At 40.1% G+C, this 17,802-nt stretch overlaps 2 protein-coding genes across 4 annotated transcripts in view; both read right to left on the reverse strand.

Moving 5' to 3' along the window:
• LOC131813851 (ral guanine nucleotide dissociation stimulator-like) overlaps nucleotides 1-17,802 on the reverse strand; it is a 225,468-nt gene that overhangs the window by 91,613 nt on the left and 116,053 nt on the right. The window lies entirely within an intron of this gene.
• On the reverse strand, nucleotides 2,039-17,776 carry LOC131813854 (ligand of Numb protein X 2-like). Of its 2 annotated transcripts, XM_059144370.1 has the most exons (5): nucleotides 17,615-17,776; nucleotides 14,860-15,107; nucleotides 13,424-13,629; nucleotides 3,628-3,805; nucleotides 2,039-2,535 (listed from the first exon to the last, which is right to left on the reverse strand). In XM_059144370.1, the coding sequence occupies exons 1-5, from the start codon at nucleotides 17,620-17,622 to the stop codon at nucleotides 2,492-2,494; spliced, it is 684 nt and encodes a 227-aa protein (XP_059000353.1). In that variant the 5' UTR covers nucleotides 17,623-17,776; the 3' UTR covers nucleotides 2,039-2,491. The 2 variants fall into 2 exon arrangements, with proteins under 2 accessions (XP_059000353.1, XP_059000354.1); XM_059144371.1 differs by lacking the exons at nucleotides 2,039-2,535; nucleotides 3,628-3,805 and adding an exon at nucleotides 7,757-8,000 and having other exon boundaries at nucleotides 17,615-17,774.

The following is a 17,802-nucleotide window of genomic DNA, read 5'->3' on the forward strand; positions in this document are numbered from 1 at the left end:
GCTCCTCATCGCTCACTGCTCTGTCCCTCCCCGAGTCCCTGCAACCACTGCTCTTCTCTCTGTCTTGGCCACTTCACCTCAACTTGGATTTTCCTCTGCCTGGAAAACTACAATATGGCCTTCTGTGTGTGTCTGCAGAACATAAGAGTGATTCCCCTCTTTTCAAACTTTTTGAGACGATATAGGTATTTTCATTTTTCTGAATCTTCTGCCAAAAGAAACAATGAAACAGCACAACACAAAACAAATAACTCTTTTCTCTGGTACACCGCCAGCTAACTGCAGAGAACGACCCTCCCTTTTGAGAAAGAGCAGAGCTGCTACCCTGTGTGGTATGCGACGTGCTGGAAAGAGCCGCCGGTACCCACAGAGCAGTGGCCCTCCCAATACCTGGTTGTGTATACTGGTCTGCACACAACACACAACCCCCAGGAGTCCACAGAATAGTGACCTTGGACTGATAGACACCCTTTCGATACAGGCAGACCCACCAAATAGATTTCATTATCCCGTGTACTGTTCATCTGAAATATCATTGTTCTTTGTGATTCACCTGAAAATGCTCCACCCTGGGGACAGACATGGAGGCAGAGAAGTCAGAGGACAGGGTACGCATCCAAACCAAAATCCCAAGGAACCCATGTGGGAACCTGGGTCCTGGGCTGCCAGCTCCTGTCCGAGATCAGTCAGACTCCTTGTCCACCTGCGACCTGGCAGTCCTGCCCAAGACAGGCCTGCTCCCACACGGCAGGCTGGCCAAAAGCCACTAGGAGTGGGAGCCCTTGGTCAATGGGGTGAACATTTCTGGACTTCTTTGGGGAGCTGGACACCCGGAACACCAGGTAACAAGAACTATCGGAGCGCCAGCATGGCCTGGCCAACGGCAGTGGTGTGCACACGCTCGGCTCCTGCCCCGCCGAGGAGACCACTTCTCCCCCACTGGTGTGGGACCGGGCCTTTCTGACATGCTGGGTTTCAAGTGACAGGTCAGTGTATCAGGCTGAGTACTCAAGAGGATAAATGAGTTCCCTCTGCTGGCTGAGCCCTCACCATTAGGTAGAACGGCCATGGTTTCATAGAAACCATTCCAATCTATGCCTACAGGGCCCTGAGATACGAATTCTGTTACTGTTTCAGGCGTTTTTGGTCTTTTTCACTACCACAAGGACAAGTCAGTAAGTTAGATGATAGACAAATGAATTCCATTCATCCTGGATTTTTCTGCTATTCTTTACGTGAAAGTACTTTTAAAATATATATATATATATATATATCTCACATAGCACTATACAAATGCTAGTTATTACAAATTACATCAAAATGAAGCTAGATGTCTCAGAAACTGGCATTCTTATTGTTTATTTTTATTTAAAAAAAATCAGTCATTTTCCTACTTGGCTCAGAATCAGAAAGTTTCATCATAGTTCAGTTTTAGGATTCCTCTAAAGTGATCTAGAAACAAAGACAGTAATACACATTCTTCCAACTTCAATACCGAAGTATATACAACACTCATCAGGAGCTGAAACACTTTCATGAGCAGACAATGACCAACTACAGAATGTCCTGGTGGGTTACAGTCTCGAAGGTGGTGAGAAGACCTACTCTCGGACACCCGTGGTTTGGCTGAAGGAGTCTCTCATGTTCAATGAAAACTGAGTTCTGACATCCTGCCTTTTTAGACAAGAGTTAACAAGATTAAGAAAGGGGATTTAGTAAAGCTTTTCAAAAGGCCCCACACTTTGACCTGTTTTTTCTGGTGAAAAATGCACACGAAGTCTAAGCATGTACACGTGTGGTAAATGACAGCTTTTCTAAAGCAAGAGCATGAACATCCAAATCTCATGGCTGGCCCACTTGAGAACCTTCTTAATAGTCATGGACAGAGTGGCTTTATTCATTTTTATAAACAGATACACCAAGTCTTTTTAGCTGAGTTCTTACATATTAAATTTACCTTTAATAAGGTAAAGGGTTTATTTTTTAAGAATGTTAATTTTTTAAAAATTACAAAAAATATTTTTTACAAACTCATGGCCCGGAGTACAAGACCTGAGCTGTGATCCAGAGTTGGATGCTTAACCGACTGAGCCACCTAGAGGCCCCTTAAATTTATCTTTTAAAATATAATAACCTAAGGAAAAAATTACCCTTTTCTTCTATAACTTGATATGCCATTGCCACTTTCATCTCTGACCAGGACCTTCCCCCTCACACCCTGGACAAATGAATTTACTGTGTTCCATACTGAGAAATGTTGTCACTATGATTATTCCACGAAACTGCTGAAACGCTGTCAGTACCTTGGAAGCCCAAGCCACATGACCCACGACGAGGACCAGCTGGAGTCCTACTCATTCTCACTGAAGGTGCCTGGCTGCTCTTCAGTAGCCTGGGCTGCCTCCTCGACAGTCTGGACCTCAAGTGCTTTCAGGACAATAGCAGGGGACGCGGCGCTGGCTTTTAGCATAGCCATGGCCTCACTGTGACTTCAATTGTTCAAATCAATGCCATTGATATTCAGCAATATATCACCTGTCCAAAGGAATAAACAAGAAAATGAGATGAGCTACCAAGTCATTATCTTTCCTATACATCCTGTTATTTGTAATTTTTTCACATCTCTGTCATTCTTACGATATCGAGGGAAAAATCCAATTCATGGAAAACATTCCAAAACAACTCAAAACTTTAAGATAATTTCATCATATATAGGAAAAAATGTGGCTTGAGGCACTGTGATGTGACTGGAAGTCCAAATCATTAGACCTCGTTTTGCTAATGTGCAGGACCTGGGCATGTTCATTTCTCTTCTTTGGGCTTCAGTGATTTCTATAGTTCTTTCCTGCTCAAAAATTATTTGATCTTTTGCTCTTAGAAATGAATTTTTAACATATCCTGTTTTAGAGTTACACAGTTTTATAGATATAGTCCTACAGAGTTTGCTCAGCGTGGATGTATCAGAATACTTAAAGAGAAGAGATCCTTGGGTCTACACAAAGAAATGAAACTTGTGATTTGAGCATCCTTTGCTTAAGGAAGAAAAAAAAGTGTTTGTTGCCCTGCCAAGTAATATGATAAAAAAAAAAAAAAGGGCAACGAGGATTATATAAAAGGTTAGGAAGGAAAAGATGAGTGTTCTATTTTTTGGAGGGTTTTTTCCAACATAAAATAATGCAATGATCTAAATAAACATTAGAAAATAACGGAAAGGGCGCCTGGGAGGCTCAGTGGGTTAAAGCCTCTGGCTGCAGCTCAGGTCATGATCCCAGGTCCTAGGATCGAGCCCGCATCGGGCTCTGCTCAGCCGGAAGCCTGCTTCCCGCCCCCCCTCCCCCCACCTGCCTCTCTGCCTACTTGTAATCTCTGTCAGATAAATTAATAAATTCTTAAAAAAAAAAAAGAACAGAAACATCATCAAACTGCAGCAATTTTCCTTCCCATTAGGCATTTTTCTAACCTTAGAGAAAGGCTTTACACATATATATGGAAGGGACACTTTAGAAGATTTTTAAAAAATCATATTTAATAGAAAATTTGGGGAATATTTGTTACTTTTTTCAAACATGAGTTGCATGCAGGGAGAAGATGGGAGAGTTTCACTGTTCCCAGCCCTCCCTATATTACCTCTTTTGATGCGGCCATCACGTGCCAGACAGCCATGAGCTGGCACACTGGTTACAAAGATGGGCAGTTCACCACTCTTGCTTCCTCTGCCCCCTGCCACTGTCATTCCCAGGGACTTAGGTGGTTCCTTCTTTACAGTAATGTGTTTTTCTTGGCATGTAACACACTGGGTAAGATCCTAACACAGGAGAAGAAAATTCATTGCAAAATAAATAATACATAGTTGAAGTAAAGTAAGGAAACTGAAGGAAAAAATACCATGGCAATGATAAAGTCACTGTTAAAATCAGTTACTGTAGAAATAATATACAGTTCCTCATGGTACAAACATGACACCGAACACTGGGGATCACAATGTCAGACTTTGGACGGCTGTATTTTCATATGACTATGTATGGAACAGAAAAAACTCAGGACTGTTGACATATGGAAGTCAAAATAGGGCCAATTCTACAACGGTCAATAATGCACTTGAGTTTTAAGATTCTGAAGACAAGCTAATTAATTTTATTTCTCTCTCTCTCCTCTATTCTTTGAGAGAAATGGTGACAGAACAGTACAAAAGTAAAGTGCAGATTTTGTTAACTGCCAGAAAAAAGCTATAGATCTATCTTCTGTTTCTTAATCATGAGAATGCTCGGTCATGAAATGGGTGCAAACTGATCTTCACAACCTTCACGGAAATCTATAAGGATATGAAATAACTGAATTTTTGAAAAAGTTAAGGAAGAGAACAATTTTCCAACAAATTGTGTTCTCAGGAAAAAGCAATTTTTACCGATATTGATTGTTTCTATTTATGGGGACATCCTAGAAGAAAAGGAAAATTTAAAACACCACCCTTTTTTAAAATTAGAATGCTATAAAAAACAAGGTGTACCTATGCAATATTAATATTAAAATAGCAATAGTAACTAACATTGAAGATTTACTATGTGTAAAGCAAATGGCTTCACATGTATTATTTCATTACATGGTTTCATTACATTTCATTACAATGGTCCGGAGTGTAAATCCTATGGCTGGGAATTTATAAACAAGGGAATGGCCTTATTAGAAAGGTCATGTAGGGGCGCCTGGGTGGCTCAGTGGGTTAAGCCGCTGCCTTCGGCTCAGGTCATGATCTCAGAGTCCTGGGATTGAGCCCTGCATCGGGCTCTCTGCTCAGCGGGGGCCTGCTTCCTCCTCTCTCTCTGCCTGCCTCTCTTCTTACTTGTGATCTCTGTTTGTCAAATAAATAAATAAAATCTTAAAAAAAAAAAAAAAAGGAAAGTTCATGTAATTTGCTCCAAATTATATAGCTACGCATGATCACACTGGGATCTGAGGTGATTCAAGTTTAAAAAAAATACACATACACACACATAGTGTATATACATAAACATGTATTCATATGTAGTTGTGTATGTTCATACAGCATGATGCTATATGCATCCACACTACAAGGGTGCTATCCCATTAGGTGTAATAATGGAAGCTCCTATCTCAAAAGGTTCCATAACACATATACTGTAACAGCATAGTGTAGATAACAAGATAACTATTACCACAACTAACAATATCAACAGCAGAACTAGATGAATTCTTTTGCTAGAACTGTAACATTTCCTTTAGTGACACTGCTTCAGAGCAGACAGGTACGACGTGTCAGTCAAGCCCTGCACCAGCAGGGGTGTCTGCTCTTCCCTGCTCCTGAAACCAACACTCTGAAATTTTCTTGAGGGCACTACTTAAATAGCCTAGGGTTCCTAGAATTTTGACCTCATAGAAAACCTGTAAACGTCCACAGGTGGTATCATAGCATATGACATCTATGTTCGCATCCTTCCAAACTGGGCAAGACCCACGTTATTATGAAACAATCCAGGTAAACTCAGCTGGGAGCACATTGACTTCAACGCTTGTGTCTGTCAGGTATCGAGTCAATTAGAGGTGGTTGTTTTATTCCTCCATATGGCTGAGATGTATGCATTTTAGCCAAAATTCACAGATTACTCTTGGTATACTTCATGGAAACTTCTAAGGGCTTAACACTGGATGAATGTTTCCAAGCAGGGGCTACGCAGGGGCTTAGTAATAGAGTAATGTGTGCTTTAATTTTTAACAATGATTATCCTCTGAACAGGTTGTTTTGATGAATTTGTATTTGTTTTCCCTAGGACACCTTTATTTTTTTAAAGTAGGATTTGACATCACAAATGCTATATGTTAATGGTAAATTGCTAAATTAATGCTTAAAATTACATTTCATGTGGCTGTTCTAACAAGCAGGTTTACAGAGCACCTAGAGTAAGAATTCAGCATTGCTATTTAAAACACCACCACTTAAAATTAAGGAAGAGGAACTAGTAAAAAGAAAAATATATGTGCCCAAAACAAACAAAAGGACATAAATCGTCCTCTATATGAACGCTGAAATGGTTAAGTAGTTCTTAAAACAGTCTTAAATTTGTAGCATTGTCTTTGAGCACCCATATTTCCACTTTCTGTAGAATTCATGGATTCAGTTACCAACTTTTGCCTTAATTGTGATTCTTTAGGAATATGTATATATATGTAACTTTAAAGCAAGGACCAGCGATATGAACAACTCCTATTCAAATTCCTTTTCGAAACAATAACTGCTTTTCGTAGTCATCATTGTCAAAGCAAAATTATAGGTTCCCTTCACACATTTCATTTTCTGTTCAAAAATAAGATGAAGTTTGGGGCGCCTGGGTGGCTCAGTGGGTTAAGCCGCTGCCTTCGGCTCAGGTCATGATCTCAGGGTCCTGGGATCGAGTCCCGCATCGGGCTCTCTGCTCAGCAGGGAGCCTGCTTTCTCCTCTCTCTCTCTCTGCCTGCCTCTCTGCCTACTTGTGATTTCTCTCTGTCAAATAAATAAATAAAATCTTTAAAAAAAAAAAAATAAGATGAAGTTTGTGCTTATAATTTCTTAAAAGTTTTAACTGAACAAAGACCACTGACAAGTCTATACTTCAGCTCAGAAAACAAGATAAACCTGATGGGCCAAAAATACTTGGGCCTTTAAATGATGCTTTCTTGGGGCGCCTGGGTAGCTCAGTGTGTTGAGCCACTTTCGGCTCGGGTCATGATCTTGGGCTCCTGGGATCGAGTCCCGCATGGGGCTCTCTGCTCAGCGGGGAGCCTGCTTCTCTCTCTCTGTCTCTCTCTCTCTGCCTGCCTCTCTGCCTACTTGTGATCTCTGTGTGTCAAATAAATAAATAAAATCTTAAAAATAAATAAATACATAAATAAATAATGCTTTCTTGGGCTCCTGTGACATTACAGAGTTATTCTCTCAAATTGTACCTCCATTAAGAAGCCACTTTAAGCTAAACATGTGTTTCTCAAGTCATTCTCCTTAAGTAAAATTAAATTGCTTTGCTAAATTAAAACTTATTTACTGGTCTACTTAAAAACTATAGGAAGTAAAAACAAACAAACAAACAAAAAATCTATAGGAAGTTTCCGATGTCTGATTTTCACACAGTTGGTAAATAGCATCATTGTAAAAATTCTGGCCTACTAGAAGTTGAGTTCAAATGAAAGATCAAATGAAGTAAATAATACTGAGAACACAGTAAAGTGCCACTGTTTTTTGACTTCTACTGATTTCTGCATCCAAAGTGAGACAGCAGCAGAATTTTTGGCACAGATAAATGACCTAGGAATATATTATCAAAGCACTGAAATATGAAAGATGCAGCAAAAAGCTCAACATATGGGAATTTAAAATGATCTAGGGTAGTATTCCTATGAACTGTAACATAAAAAGAAATGCTGTGTTTTGCATGTATGTATCAGAAAGTATGATTTATGCTTCATATTCACATAGAGAATTCTGTTGTTGTAGGCAACCTGCCCAACCGCTAAGTATGGACTTGTTGGTCATTGTCTTTTTTTCAGTTACATAACCTCCTGTTACAACTGAATGAGCAAACCAAGATAAATCCCACTTTCAAGCAGGACCAAACAAAGAAGTCTTTCTAGAAGATCAAACACTTCTCATCAATCTGGCAGAGGGACCTTCTTACTAAGAAACCACCCCTACTGGCTGAGGAACAGACTGTACAGGGACTCTCAAGGTAGCCAAACACACATTCCACACCCCCAAACACCTTGTGTTCACCTTTTCCAACAGAGTAACAGACCTCATTTAAATCTTACCAGTTTGTCACAAGGATTCCCTGAGGGCAGATGAATGAAAAAATGCAAACTCGAGGCCTCATCTTGTGTGAGCTGGGTCTGTTGTGGTACAGCGGCTGTGCATGCTGCTGGCTGCTACTCTGAGCTCCTGCGTCCTGGACAGGGTTACCAGGCTGGGATTTCCCCGGCCTAGCAATTGTTAAATCCACCCTGTCGCCACTAGCCTGGAGAAAACACACATATATAATCACCAGTCATTAATGATGCTTCTCAGTTAAAAAAATTATAGGGAAGGTCATTTTCAATGCACTTATCATCGCTGTATCAGAGCCTCACCTGAGTGGGGACTGAAGGACCCTGCTGGAGGTGGGGTAGACGAGGGAGTTCATTTCAGGAGCTAATACTTTAAAACTTCTGCAGGTAAAAGAGCCACACACAGACCTCTTGGGTAAACCTTCCCTAATCCTGGAAATACCAAGGATATAACCAAAGCAAAGCCTGGGTTCTGATCTCCCCATGATTTCTTGAAGGGTAACTGTCTTTTTATACTTCCCTCCCCTGCAAAACTGGCCTTGGCACTGAGAGAAAGAGAGCAAAGAAGATATAAGGACGAACAGATTCTAAACTGGATTACAATCCTTTGTGATTTCTGAAATAAATTCCAAGATGGCTACTTTGAGAGTGATAATCAATGAAACTACATGTAGCTCTGTTTCCACACACTACAGCTTCAAATCGAAAATAGGGATCAGCTTAAACAGTCCTGAAAAGAATGATAACAAAGGTCCTGTAAAACAGGATTAGTATTTATATACATCACAAATTGTGTGTGTATATATGCCATATGTGCACTCACACATAAATGTAATTTTAGAGGTGATGACAACCACGTTAAATTTAGAGGTCCATTATCTGTATTTATAGATCTAGATCTGAAACACAGATTCACATTTATTATACTTTTTAAAGCTATTTTATCTTTGCTTTTAACGTACAGGCCTGGTCTACTTGATGCTGATTCTTGGTCAAGACTACAACTTTCCAAGTTTAATATCATTGCTATAGGAAAATTTGACAGCCTGCTTTCAAGAAGCTGTGGTGGAAAGTAGAACACTCCTCCCCCCATGACTGCAGTCAGTAATGTTAAGAAAGAACTCCAGTTTCAGTTCTCAAGTTGGAAAAGGAGTGAAAACCATAATTTTTAAAAAATGATTTTATTTATTTATTTGAGAGCGAAAGCGAGAGAGCAGGGTGGAGGGGCAAAGGGAGAGGGAGAAGCCGACTCCTCGCAGAGCAGAGAGCCCGATGTAGCATCTGAGCCGGAGGCAGATGCTGAAACACGGAGCCACCCAGGTGCCTGAGTGATAACCAATTTTAAGGCCCTATTAGAGTCACTTACTTATTCAAGTATTTCATTAAACTAGTTTCAGACAATTCTTCAAATGACTGAAAGAATTAACACTTCTCATGTGGCCAGAGTCTGGGGATTTGATCTAACAGGTAAATGCCAAAGTAGAACGCTTACAATCCAGATATTTGAGATTCTGACACTTCCGAGTATTAGATCACATGGTGTGAAGGGTGAGAAACCCCTGTGATCTCATTTCAATATTAAGAATTGTTTGCTTTACTGCCTAACCCTCACCACTACCGAATACTCTATAACCAGTAATTTAGCTTTATGGGAAGACCCCTGCTCATGCAAACCTATTAACAAACAAATCCCTGATCTTTTTTGATTTCTTAAAAGACAAAATTCTGGGTGTGTGATGGAAGTGGACATATAAGCTTTAAACGATGGGCCAACATTTGGGTTTAGGCCAACTGCCTATCTAACTCTTCAGGGTTTCAAGCACAACAAAAGAATTCTGTTAAAGTCAAGATTTTTAAAAATGCAGGATGCCTAAATGACAATACCTGTATTTCATAAAATAGTAGCATGCCCTTTTGCTGGGAGTATATACTGGTATGATCTTTCTAGAGGGAAGTTAAGCAAAATGTCTTAAACTTGAAAACAAAACATTAAAGTCTGTTGACAGGGGAGTGTTTACGTAAGTTTTAGCACAACACGTCTACTATACAGCTATATCATGGTGCATCTATTTTCAGGGTAAGAAGTCCACAGCATACAGCTGACGTAAAGAAAGGGTGGCAAACTCAGAATTTGTAAGCTGACTGCATGTCTAAGTACCTACGTAAATAGGTACCTATATATTTGTAGGCATATACAGAAAAATGACGATGTTCTTCAAAACTTTAATGTCACTATCTTATGGACTTTAGGCTGACTGTGATTTTGACTTCCTTCTTCATTTTCTGTATTTTGCCTTCCTTAGTCTCCTTTTCAGACATGGAATACATGTTGTTCTCAGAATCCAAACATTAAGATGTTTTTCACAAAGAAACAACTTGAGCAATATATTATATTTGGTAATCATATAAGTATCTGTATTCAATTTTTTTTTAAACCTCAAGTGTGGGACAAGAGACCAACGCCTGAATCTCCCTCCTAATGCAAGATGGCTACCGGGTGTGTGTGTTCCCATAGTTATAATGAACCAAACATTTGTGAAAAGGAGTAATGAAATGGTATTTAAATTTGGGTTTTCTTACACAGTACTTAAATCTTCATTGTTAATTCTGTTTACTATACACATTTCCCAGTGACTATCAACCTACTTTAATTCCTGATGCTCGATTATGTTACTGCTTGGTTTCCTCTATGTCAGAGTGTTTTCTTGTGCTTACTTAAAACAAAACAAAACAAAACAAAATTAAACACCATCACATCTTTGTTTCACCCCTATCATTGTAGGAGATACCCATATCATTAAATGCTCTGGTAGGTTATAGAACCGGAAGGTCTGGCCTGGATTATTTTCTACTTTTTCTATCTTATATTTAAAAAAAAAAAATTTTAAAGCTGTTTTCTTTTTTTTAAAGATTTTATTTATTATGTATGTATTTATTTATTTGACAGAGAGCAAGAGAAGGAACACAAGCAGAGGGAGTGGGAGAGGGAGAAGCAGATTCCTGGCTGAGCAGAGAGCCCCGATGTGAAACTGGATACCAGCAGCCTGGGATCATGCCTGACCGAAGGCAGATGCTTAATGGCTGAGCCACCCAGGTGCCCCTCTACTTTACCTATTTTAATGCTCATATTGAAAAATATTTTTCTCTAATAATAACCATCTTTACTTCACAGGGATACTATAAGAACACAAGTTATAATGTGTTTGAAATGCTCTGAATGCTTTATAAAAAGGGCACTACAGAGATAATGAGTTCTTCTCAATAAAAATTGATTTTCCCCACTTGTATGGAGGTGAAGCGGAGAGTGAACGTTACAAGAGCAGGGAAGTCACAACTTTGGAACCACAGCTCCTTCAAGCTTTGCTTGTCTCACCTGTTTTCGGCAGGGAGCCTGCTTCTCCCTCGGCCTCTGCCTGCCACTCTGCCTGTGCTTGCTCTCTCTCCCTGTGTAAGCTGGAAAAAAGGGCAATCTGGTTCTTTTTGTCTTGGCCACAAAGGTGTCAAAATGTGAAAACCAGCTACAAGAGTTCCTCCACGGAGAATCAGTTTAGGAGCTGGTGTAGAAGGAATACAGGGTAAGGTGTCCAGAGAGCTGTGCCAACCTCATGCAACCAGAATACTACTAATATCGTAAAAGGACAGCAAACACAGGAATGCGGTAAATATGATAGGATCAGAAACTGGATTTTACATTAGCTGGATTAGTTATGTTTCCTGTATTCTCCATTGCCTCTTCGGATTTCGTCAAGAACAAAACACTGGAAGTTCAGTCTGTGTCAGCCAGGCCAAGTGCAATGAAGGAGGAGTTTTGGGCCCAAGTGTCGAAGTGGAAATCACAAACTACAAGAGGCAGAATACAGATGGGCGTGGAAACCAAAGCCAGGAACCCCCAGTGGAAAGGTCAATCCTTACTGCTCTTGGAGCCTAGTTTGTCTGTCTTCCCCTCTGGACATTTCTCTTGAAGAATTAAAAATCCTAGAGGTTCTAAGTTTGGTTTTAATGAAGAAGACAGCTATTCCCAACAGGATATCATAACCAAATCCACTCTTTTATTGACTCAGCAAGTTTGTCCTGGGTATCGACTCCAGGCACAGCTCTGTGAGAAGCCTGTCCCATGTACGTAATAATGGCGGCTGCCATCCCCAAAGGAAGACACTGCATTTGAATAACTCTCTGTGACCAATTATGCATTCAGTGGTGAAGAGAAGGAATGTCTTCAGCACTTAGTGTGAGAAGAGGTCTGAATGGGTGATAATGGCAGGGCAGGGCTTTCTGGATGAAGGTGGGGAAGCTGTAGCACAATGGGGACAGGCTGGAACGTGGAGGGAAGCAAGGAGACTGCTATGTCTGGCTTTTCTGCTACATTATACATTCTATGAGGGCAGGGCTTGCTTTTTGCTCTTAATTATACCCTCAGCTCTGACCACCATGCCTATGATGTTTCAGTAATACACCGATGGCTACAGCTGAAAGAAAAAGCAAGGGTGAAGGCTGAGGGGACAGGTTGTGTAAGACTTCAAAGAGGACCTGGACTATTAGATTAATCAGTATGGACTTGATTCTCTGGTCCAATCTATCCAGGGAAAGCAGAGTCACAGGTGAATTAACCGGACAATGTCATACCGGATTTCAGAGCAGAGTAGGGAGGCAGGGGTTTTGATTCTCCTGGGTTAGACATGAAGCAGTGAGGGCACAGACCAGAGAGATGGCAGGGAAAAGAGAAGGGGTGAATACCAACAGACTGTGCGGAAGGACCCAGCAGTGAAATCGAGGAGGCAAGAGTCCTTGAGCTTGGGTTCCTAGAAGACATCTTTTATCATTCATGCCTATTTCTTCTCTCCTAAATATCCATTCTTTTAGCTTCAAGTACCACATACACTTGCATGGGTCATATATCCAGGTCAATTTTCACATACACTCTAGAATTCACATGAACAGTAGATTTCTGGACATCTCATGCTCATCAGTATGCCCTCTAACATAATATCATCTTGCCCGAAGCAAGTTCATTTGTTGGAGTAGCTCATTCTTTTTAAAGAGAAGAGGGAGAGGGTAGCACCAAGGATTAGTGCAGAGTCAGGCTGTTTGTGGATGAGAGTGCATTTGACAGCCAACAAGAGGTGGTCATGATTTTCGAATTCTATCTTAAATTCAATGCTGTAAGTTTTAAGTAACTTGTGCTGTGTGACCTGTCTTTTCTAGATTATAGAAATCCGTGTAGAGAAGGATGAATCAGACAACAAAGGAAACTGATGGATGGTACCCTGGGACTAGGGATAGAGCCAATGGAACAAGAGAAATTAGCAGTGAAGGTGGCCCCAAAATAGACAACCATGGAGACCAAGCCAGGAGGAATCCAGCTGGCCTGGAGAGCCACACACTGAGGCACATGCGGGATCCAATTTAAGATGGCGGTAAAAATACATTCCATGAGTTTGGGGGAAATCGGAGAAATTACTGATAAATTATGATCTGTTTAGCACTAAAAAAAAAAACAGTAAAACTTACCTTTTTATAAGTCAGATTCCACAGTACCCTAATTTCCCAAATTTTAAATTGATGAATAAGAGCAAAAAAAGAGGCAAGTTAACAAAATAATTTAAAAAATTGATACCTGAAGAATTGGTTCTCCAGCAAGAAGTCTTCCATCTTTGGTGAACACCCCATCCCGACAGACTTCCTGGATAACAATGTATCTGTTGTTCAGTGGCGCTAAACCTCCGCCCACAATCCTAATTCCTAGCTGAATATAAAGATCATCCCGGTGAATTTCAATTGTAGTAATTTTGCCTTCTGGAAAACTAACCGGCTGTTGCGTAGCTGCCAAGTTAAAAATGAGAGGGAGAAAAATAGAAAGAAAAACGTTTTATATTTTGATTATCTTCACATAAGTAAGTTATCATCTATCATTAGTGATGACCTTATGTTAATAGATGATTCATAACAAAGCAATACCACGGGATAAGAAAAACAGAATGACCAAAACACCAAGAGATAAGATTAGCAAAACACTTCCTCTTCGAAAGGTGAATAATCAACAAATAACTACTATGCATCAGATCACTAGGGACCACATAGTGATCTGATAAAGAAACATAAAGACAATATCATCTTGTCCTAATTGATCAGAGAAACTCTGACCCATGAAACAGCTGTAAACAGTGCAAGGCAGTACATATGAAATAAAAAAGACAAACTCTGTGACATACAATCACCGTATTGGTTGACAAAATAACTACATTAAGCAAGAAGAGGAGGGTCTTGATCTGAGCAGTAGGAGATAGAAGAATTGTTATAGCCATGGCTGGGAAAACTGGGATTTGTAGAAAAATTGGAATTTTCATAAGAGATAAACCTATTTAAAAGTAAGACAAAGGGCCAACTACTAAGATATGCCCAAGATCTATGACTAGAGGTTTTCTGCGTGTTTCCTGGTGGGTCATGTAGACAGATCAGTGGCTGCTACCAGAGGACAGCAATAGTCAGACACATGACCTTGGGAGTCAGATACATACCTAGCTATTTCGTGGCTCTCAGACTTTGACCAATGACTCCCTGACTAAGTTTCCTCATCATTAAAAAAAAGCCAGTATTGGTACAAGCATTTAATAAGTTAATATATGAAAAGTGCCTGGCACAGTGCTGACACAGAATAAGCACATAGGCTGAGGTATTATTTTTGTTCTTCTTGATGCTGTGGATTTCTTAGTCGAGAAGCAATAGGCTTCAAAACAAACAAACAAAAGAAGCCTGCTGATGATCAGTGAATTTGTGGACTACAACAGAAGAGGGGGAGGGGGAAGAATAAGCCTCAAGGTAAGACTCGCTTTCTGTTTCTAAACGGCAAACTGTTAGACTTGTACACTTAAAGGGTGAATATGTGATACGTGAAGCATATCTCAGTAAAATTGTTTGTTGAAGAGGAAAAACAACAACAACAACAACAACAACAACGCCCCATGGAGGGAAAGTAATAGGGAGTACTGAGAAGAAAGGAAATATCTGATTTGAAAACAGATGAAAAGCAAAAGCAAGGTGAAGAGCACATACTGTCAGTGGCCGTGTTCTCCTCCAAGGCGGGGTTGTCCAGGCCAGGCTCCTCAGGCCATGGGGGCAGAGACGCTGATATCAAGCTGCACTCAGCAGGTGATATGCCTGTCCCTGAACAGTCCGTTTCGAGGGATAAAGTACCTGGAAGATCTATTACAGTGGTTCCATTTTCATTCTCAATCTCTGTCTGAGCTTTATCAGTTTTCCTCCTTTCTAGGGCAAGTCTTCGATGAAAAGCTCCAGGACATCTAGAGAGAGAGCATTAGGGGGTTCCCAGATGATTTGAAAGGAAAACTGATTGACAGCTTGTGCCCAAACAGCAGAATAGCCACTGCTTCATTGCCAAACTCACCTAGAGGTAATCCACAAGTGGTATGTAATTCTGATTTTAACCTCTGCTCAAACTAAGTTCCTACCACACTGTGTAGCAAACTTAAAACAGGCGTTGGCATAAATAGTGGCTTCGTGCATGTCTCAAAAAATACTTCAATAAAAACCTGTATTCAGATACATACTAGTCCCAGAAATACACCAGCACAGTTGACGGTACCCTGCAAATACTATTCTGAGATCCTGATTGCATAACCCCCTTTTCACAGGGATAGCTTAACTCCTTAACAGGAGTGGAAACAGCAGTCTTCTTCCACAATGTGCTCCTGCATCCAGACTTGGACCCTGAGTGACACTGTTCCTTTCCAATCTCAGGGCCAAGGGTACACATTCATTTATTAGTGAGAAGCAATACATCTGAGGCTCTGCCACTTGCAGAAAAGCAGAGCAAAGGCTCAAGAGGCTGCGTATGGTGGGTGGCGGTCTTATGTCTAGGACTGCAGACTTCATTCAATGATAGTGTTTTTTAACCCACTGAGCCACCCAGGCGCCCAATGATAGTGTTTTTTAAAATCTCAAATTTCATGAAAAATCAAGTATAGGATAAATTTATTGAAAACTGGAAGCTATCCCTTAGCTGTAAAAGTAATGAATGTCCCCTCACAAACTAAAGATAAGTTGTGCGTTTCAAGTTCTTGCAAAAGATTGCTATGGAATTTCTTTCTTTATATTTTTCTCATTCCTGGTTTCCTCATCACCTTATTAAGAGGACAAAGGATTTCCCTTCTGCACTGTTGTGCCGCACTCCAGGAAATGTTCCTGCAAGGACCTGACAAGTAACTTGGAATATTGTATCACTGAGAAAAACGATTTTTGTCAAGTAAGTAGATTGCATGAGAAATGCATTTTAAAACTCTTTCATTCAATAAAAAAATGGTGACAAAAAGTGGATCATAAAACAATACTTGAGATTAAAACTATAGGGAAAGATTCAATTCCCCAAATGCATATCACACACTGGTATCCATATGCGTAACAGCCAGTCTTCGATGGAGAAACAGACTAGGAACAGGGTTTGGGAAGGAAACATAAGCAGAATGTGCACAGCTGCGAAAGATCCTAGCTAACAACTACAAAATCCTAAAAACTAAGTAACTGTAAAGCCCCTCTTAACTTATCCAGGAATAAATTTTTTTTTTGTTCTTTCTTTTTTTTTTTTTTTTGTCAGAGAGAGTGAGCACAGGCAGAGGCAGAAAAAGAAGCAGGCCTCCTGCTGAGCAAGGAGCCAGATGTGGGACTCAATCCCAGGACTCTGGGATCATGACCCGAGTGGAAGGCAGCCTCTTAACCAACTGAGCCAACCAGGTGTCCCCATGAATAAATTTAAAACTGGATCCCTGAAGTTGTTAGGTAAAGAACCAGGTATACTCACATCTCAATGGAATAGCAAATTGCTAAGAGGGACTAAAGACAGGTATTTTGTGTGATATCACAGAGAACTATGGAAGAAGGCATTCATCTAGCACTCAGGAAGGTTACAGAAGACTACGCAACACCCACCTTTAAACAGATGGGGAGCTGGGCACACAGAGACGGAACATTTAGCCAGGAGGAAACAATGAAAGACTTCAAACTACACAAGGGAGGCAAGAGTGTCAAGAAAAAATGACATAGATTATACCATAGAAAGAAAAAACAAGTACATATGAATGGAAAAAAACATAAGCCTCATTAACATTTTTAACTAAGACATAAGACTGGCAAGTCATCAGAATTTTTAATAGTTAAAAAGCTTAATATAACTTTTATTTAATGGATGACAGATTTTTAAAAACATATTTTTCTACCTTGCTTGCATGATATAGCAATTTAGCCAGCAAGTACTCTTAGGAAAGAAACTAGTTAAGAGTATCAGCTCTTCCACTTATTGACAACCTCTTCCATTTATTAACAACCTCTCTGCCCATATTCTTCTTTATATAACAAAGATAAGACGGCCTAACTCATAGAGCTGTCATGAAAACTAAACTGGACTACTATAAATTGCTTAAAATACTGCCTCATAAATAATCAGAACTCAATACAAACTAGTGACTACTAGTATCATAGCAACTTAAAAGTACTCAAGCTAGGGCTCCTGGGTGTCAGTTGGTCAAGCGACTGCCTTCGGCTCAGGTCATGATCCTGAAACCCAAGACTGAGTCCTGCAACTCACTCCCTGCTCAGCAAGGGGTCAGCTTCTCCCTTTGACCCTCCCCCCTCTCATGCTCTCTTTCTCTCTCTCTCAAATAAATAAAATCTTTTTTTAAAAAGCACACATGCTATACAGTTTTCTTATAGTACATCTGTATCAAGTCTTATAACCTATAAGACTTAAATAAAATGAAACAAAACCCTACAATAAAATTACTTTAAGTTAGCTTACCTGAGCATTTTCTGTTTTCAACTTGTCAATACTGAGGGTGTTCCTCTGTAATCCACTGGCAGCCAGTGACAGAGTTTTAATATCTTCTTGTACTTTAAGCATGGCTTTTGAAGACATTCTACTAATTTCTTCTTGTACCTGTTTCTGTTCCTTCACAAATTTCCTAAAAAGATACATAAAACTGAATT

The sequence above is a fragment of the Mustela lutreola genome, chromosome 13 (genome assembly GCF_030435805.1).
Source record: "Mustela lutreola isolate mMusLut2 chromosome 13, mMusLut2.pri, whole genome shotgun sequence".
Taxonomy (NCBI): Eukaryota; Metazoa; Chordata; class Mammalia; order Carnivora; family Mustelidae; genus Mustela; species Mustela lutreola.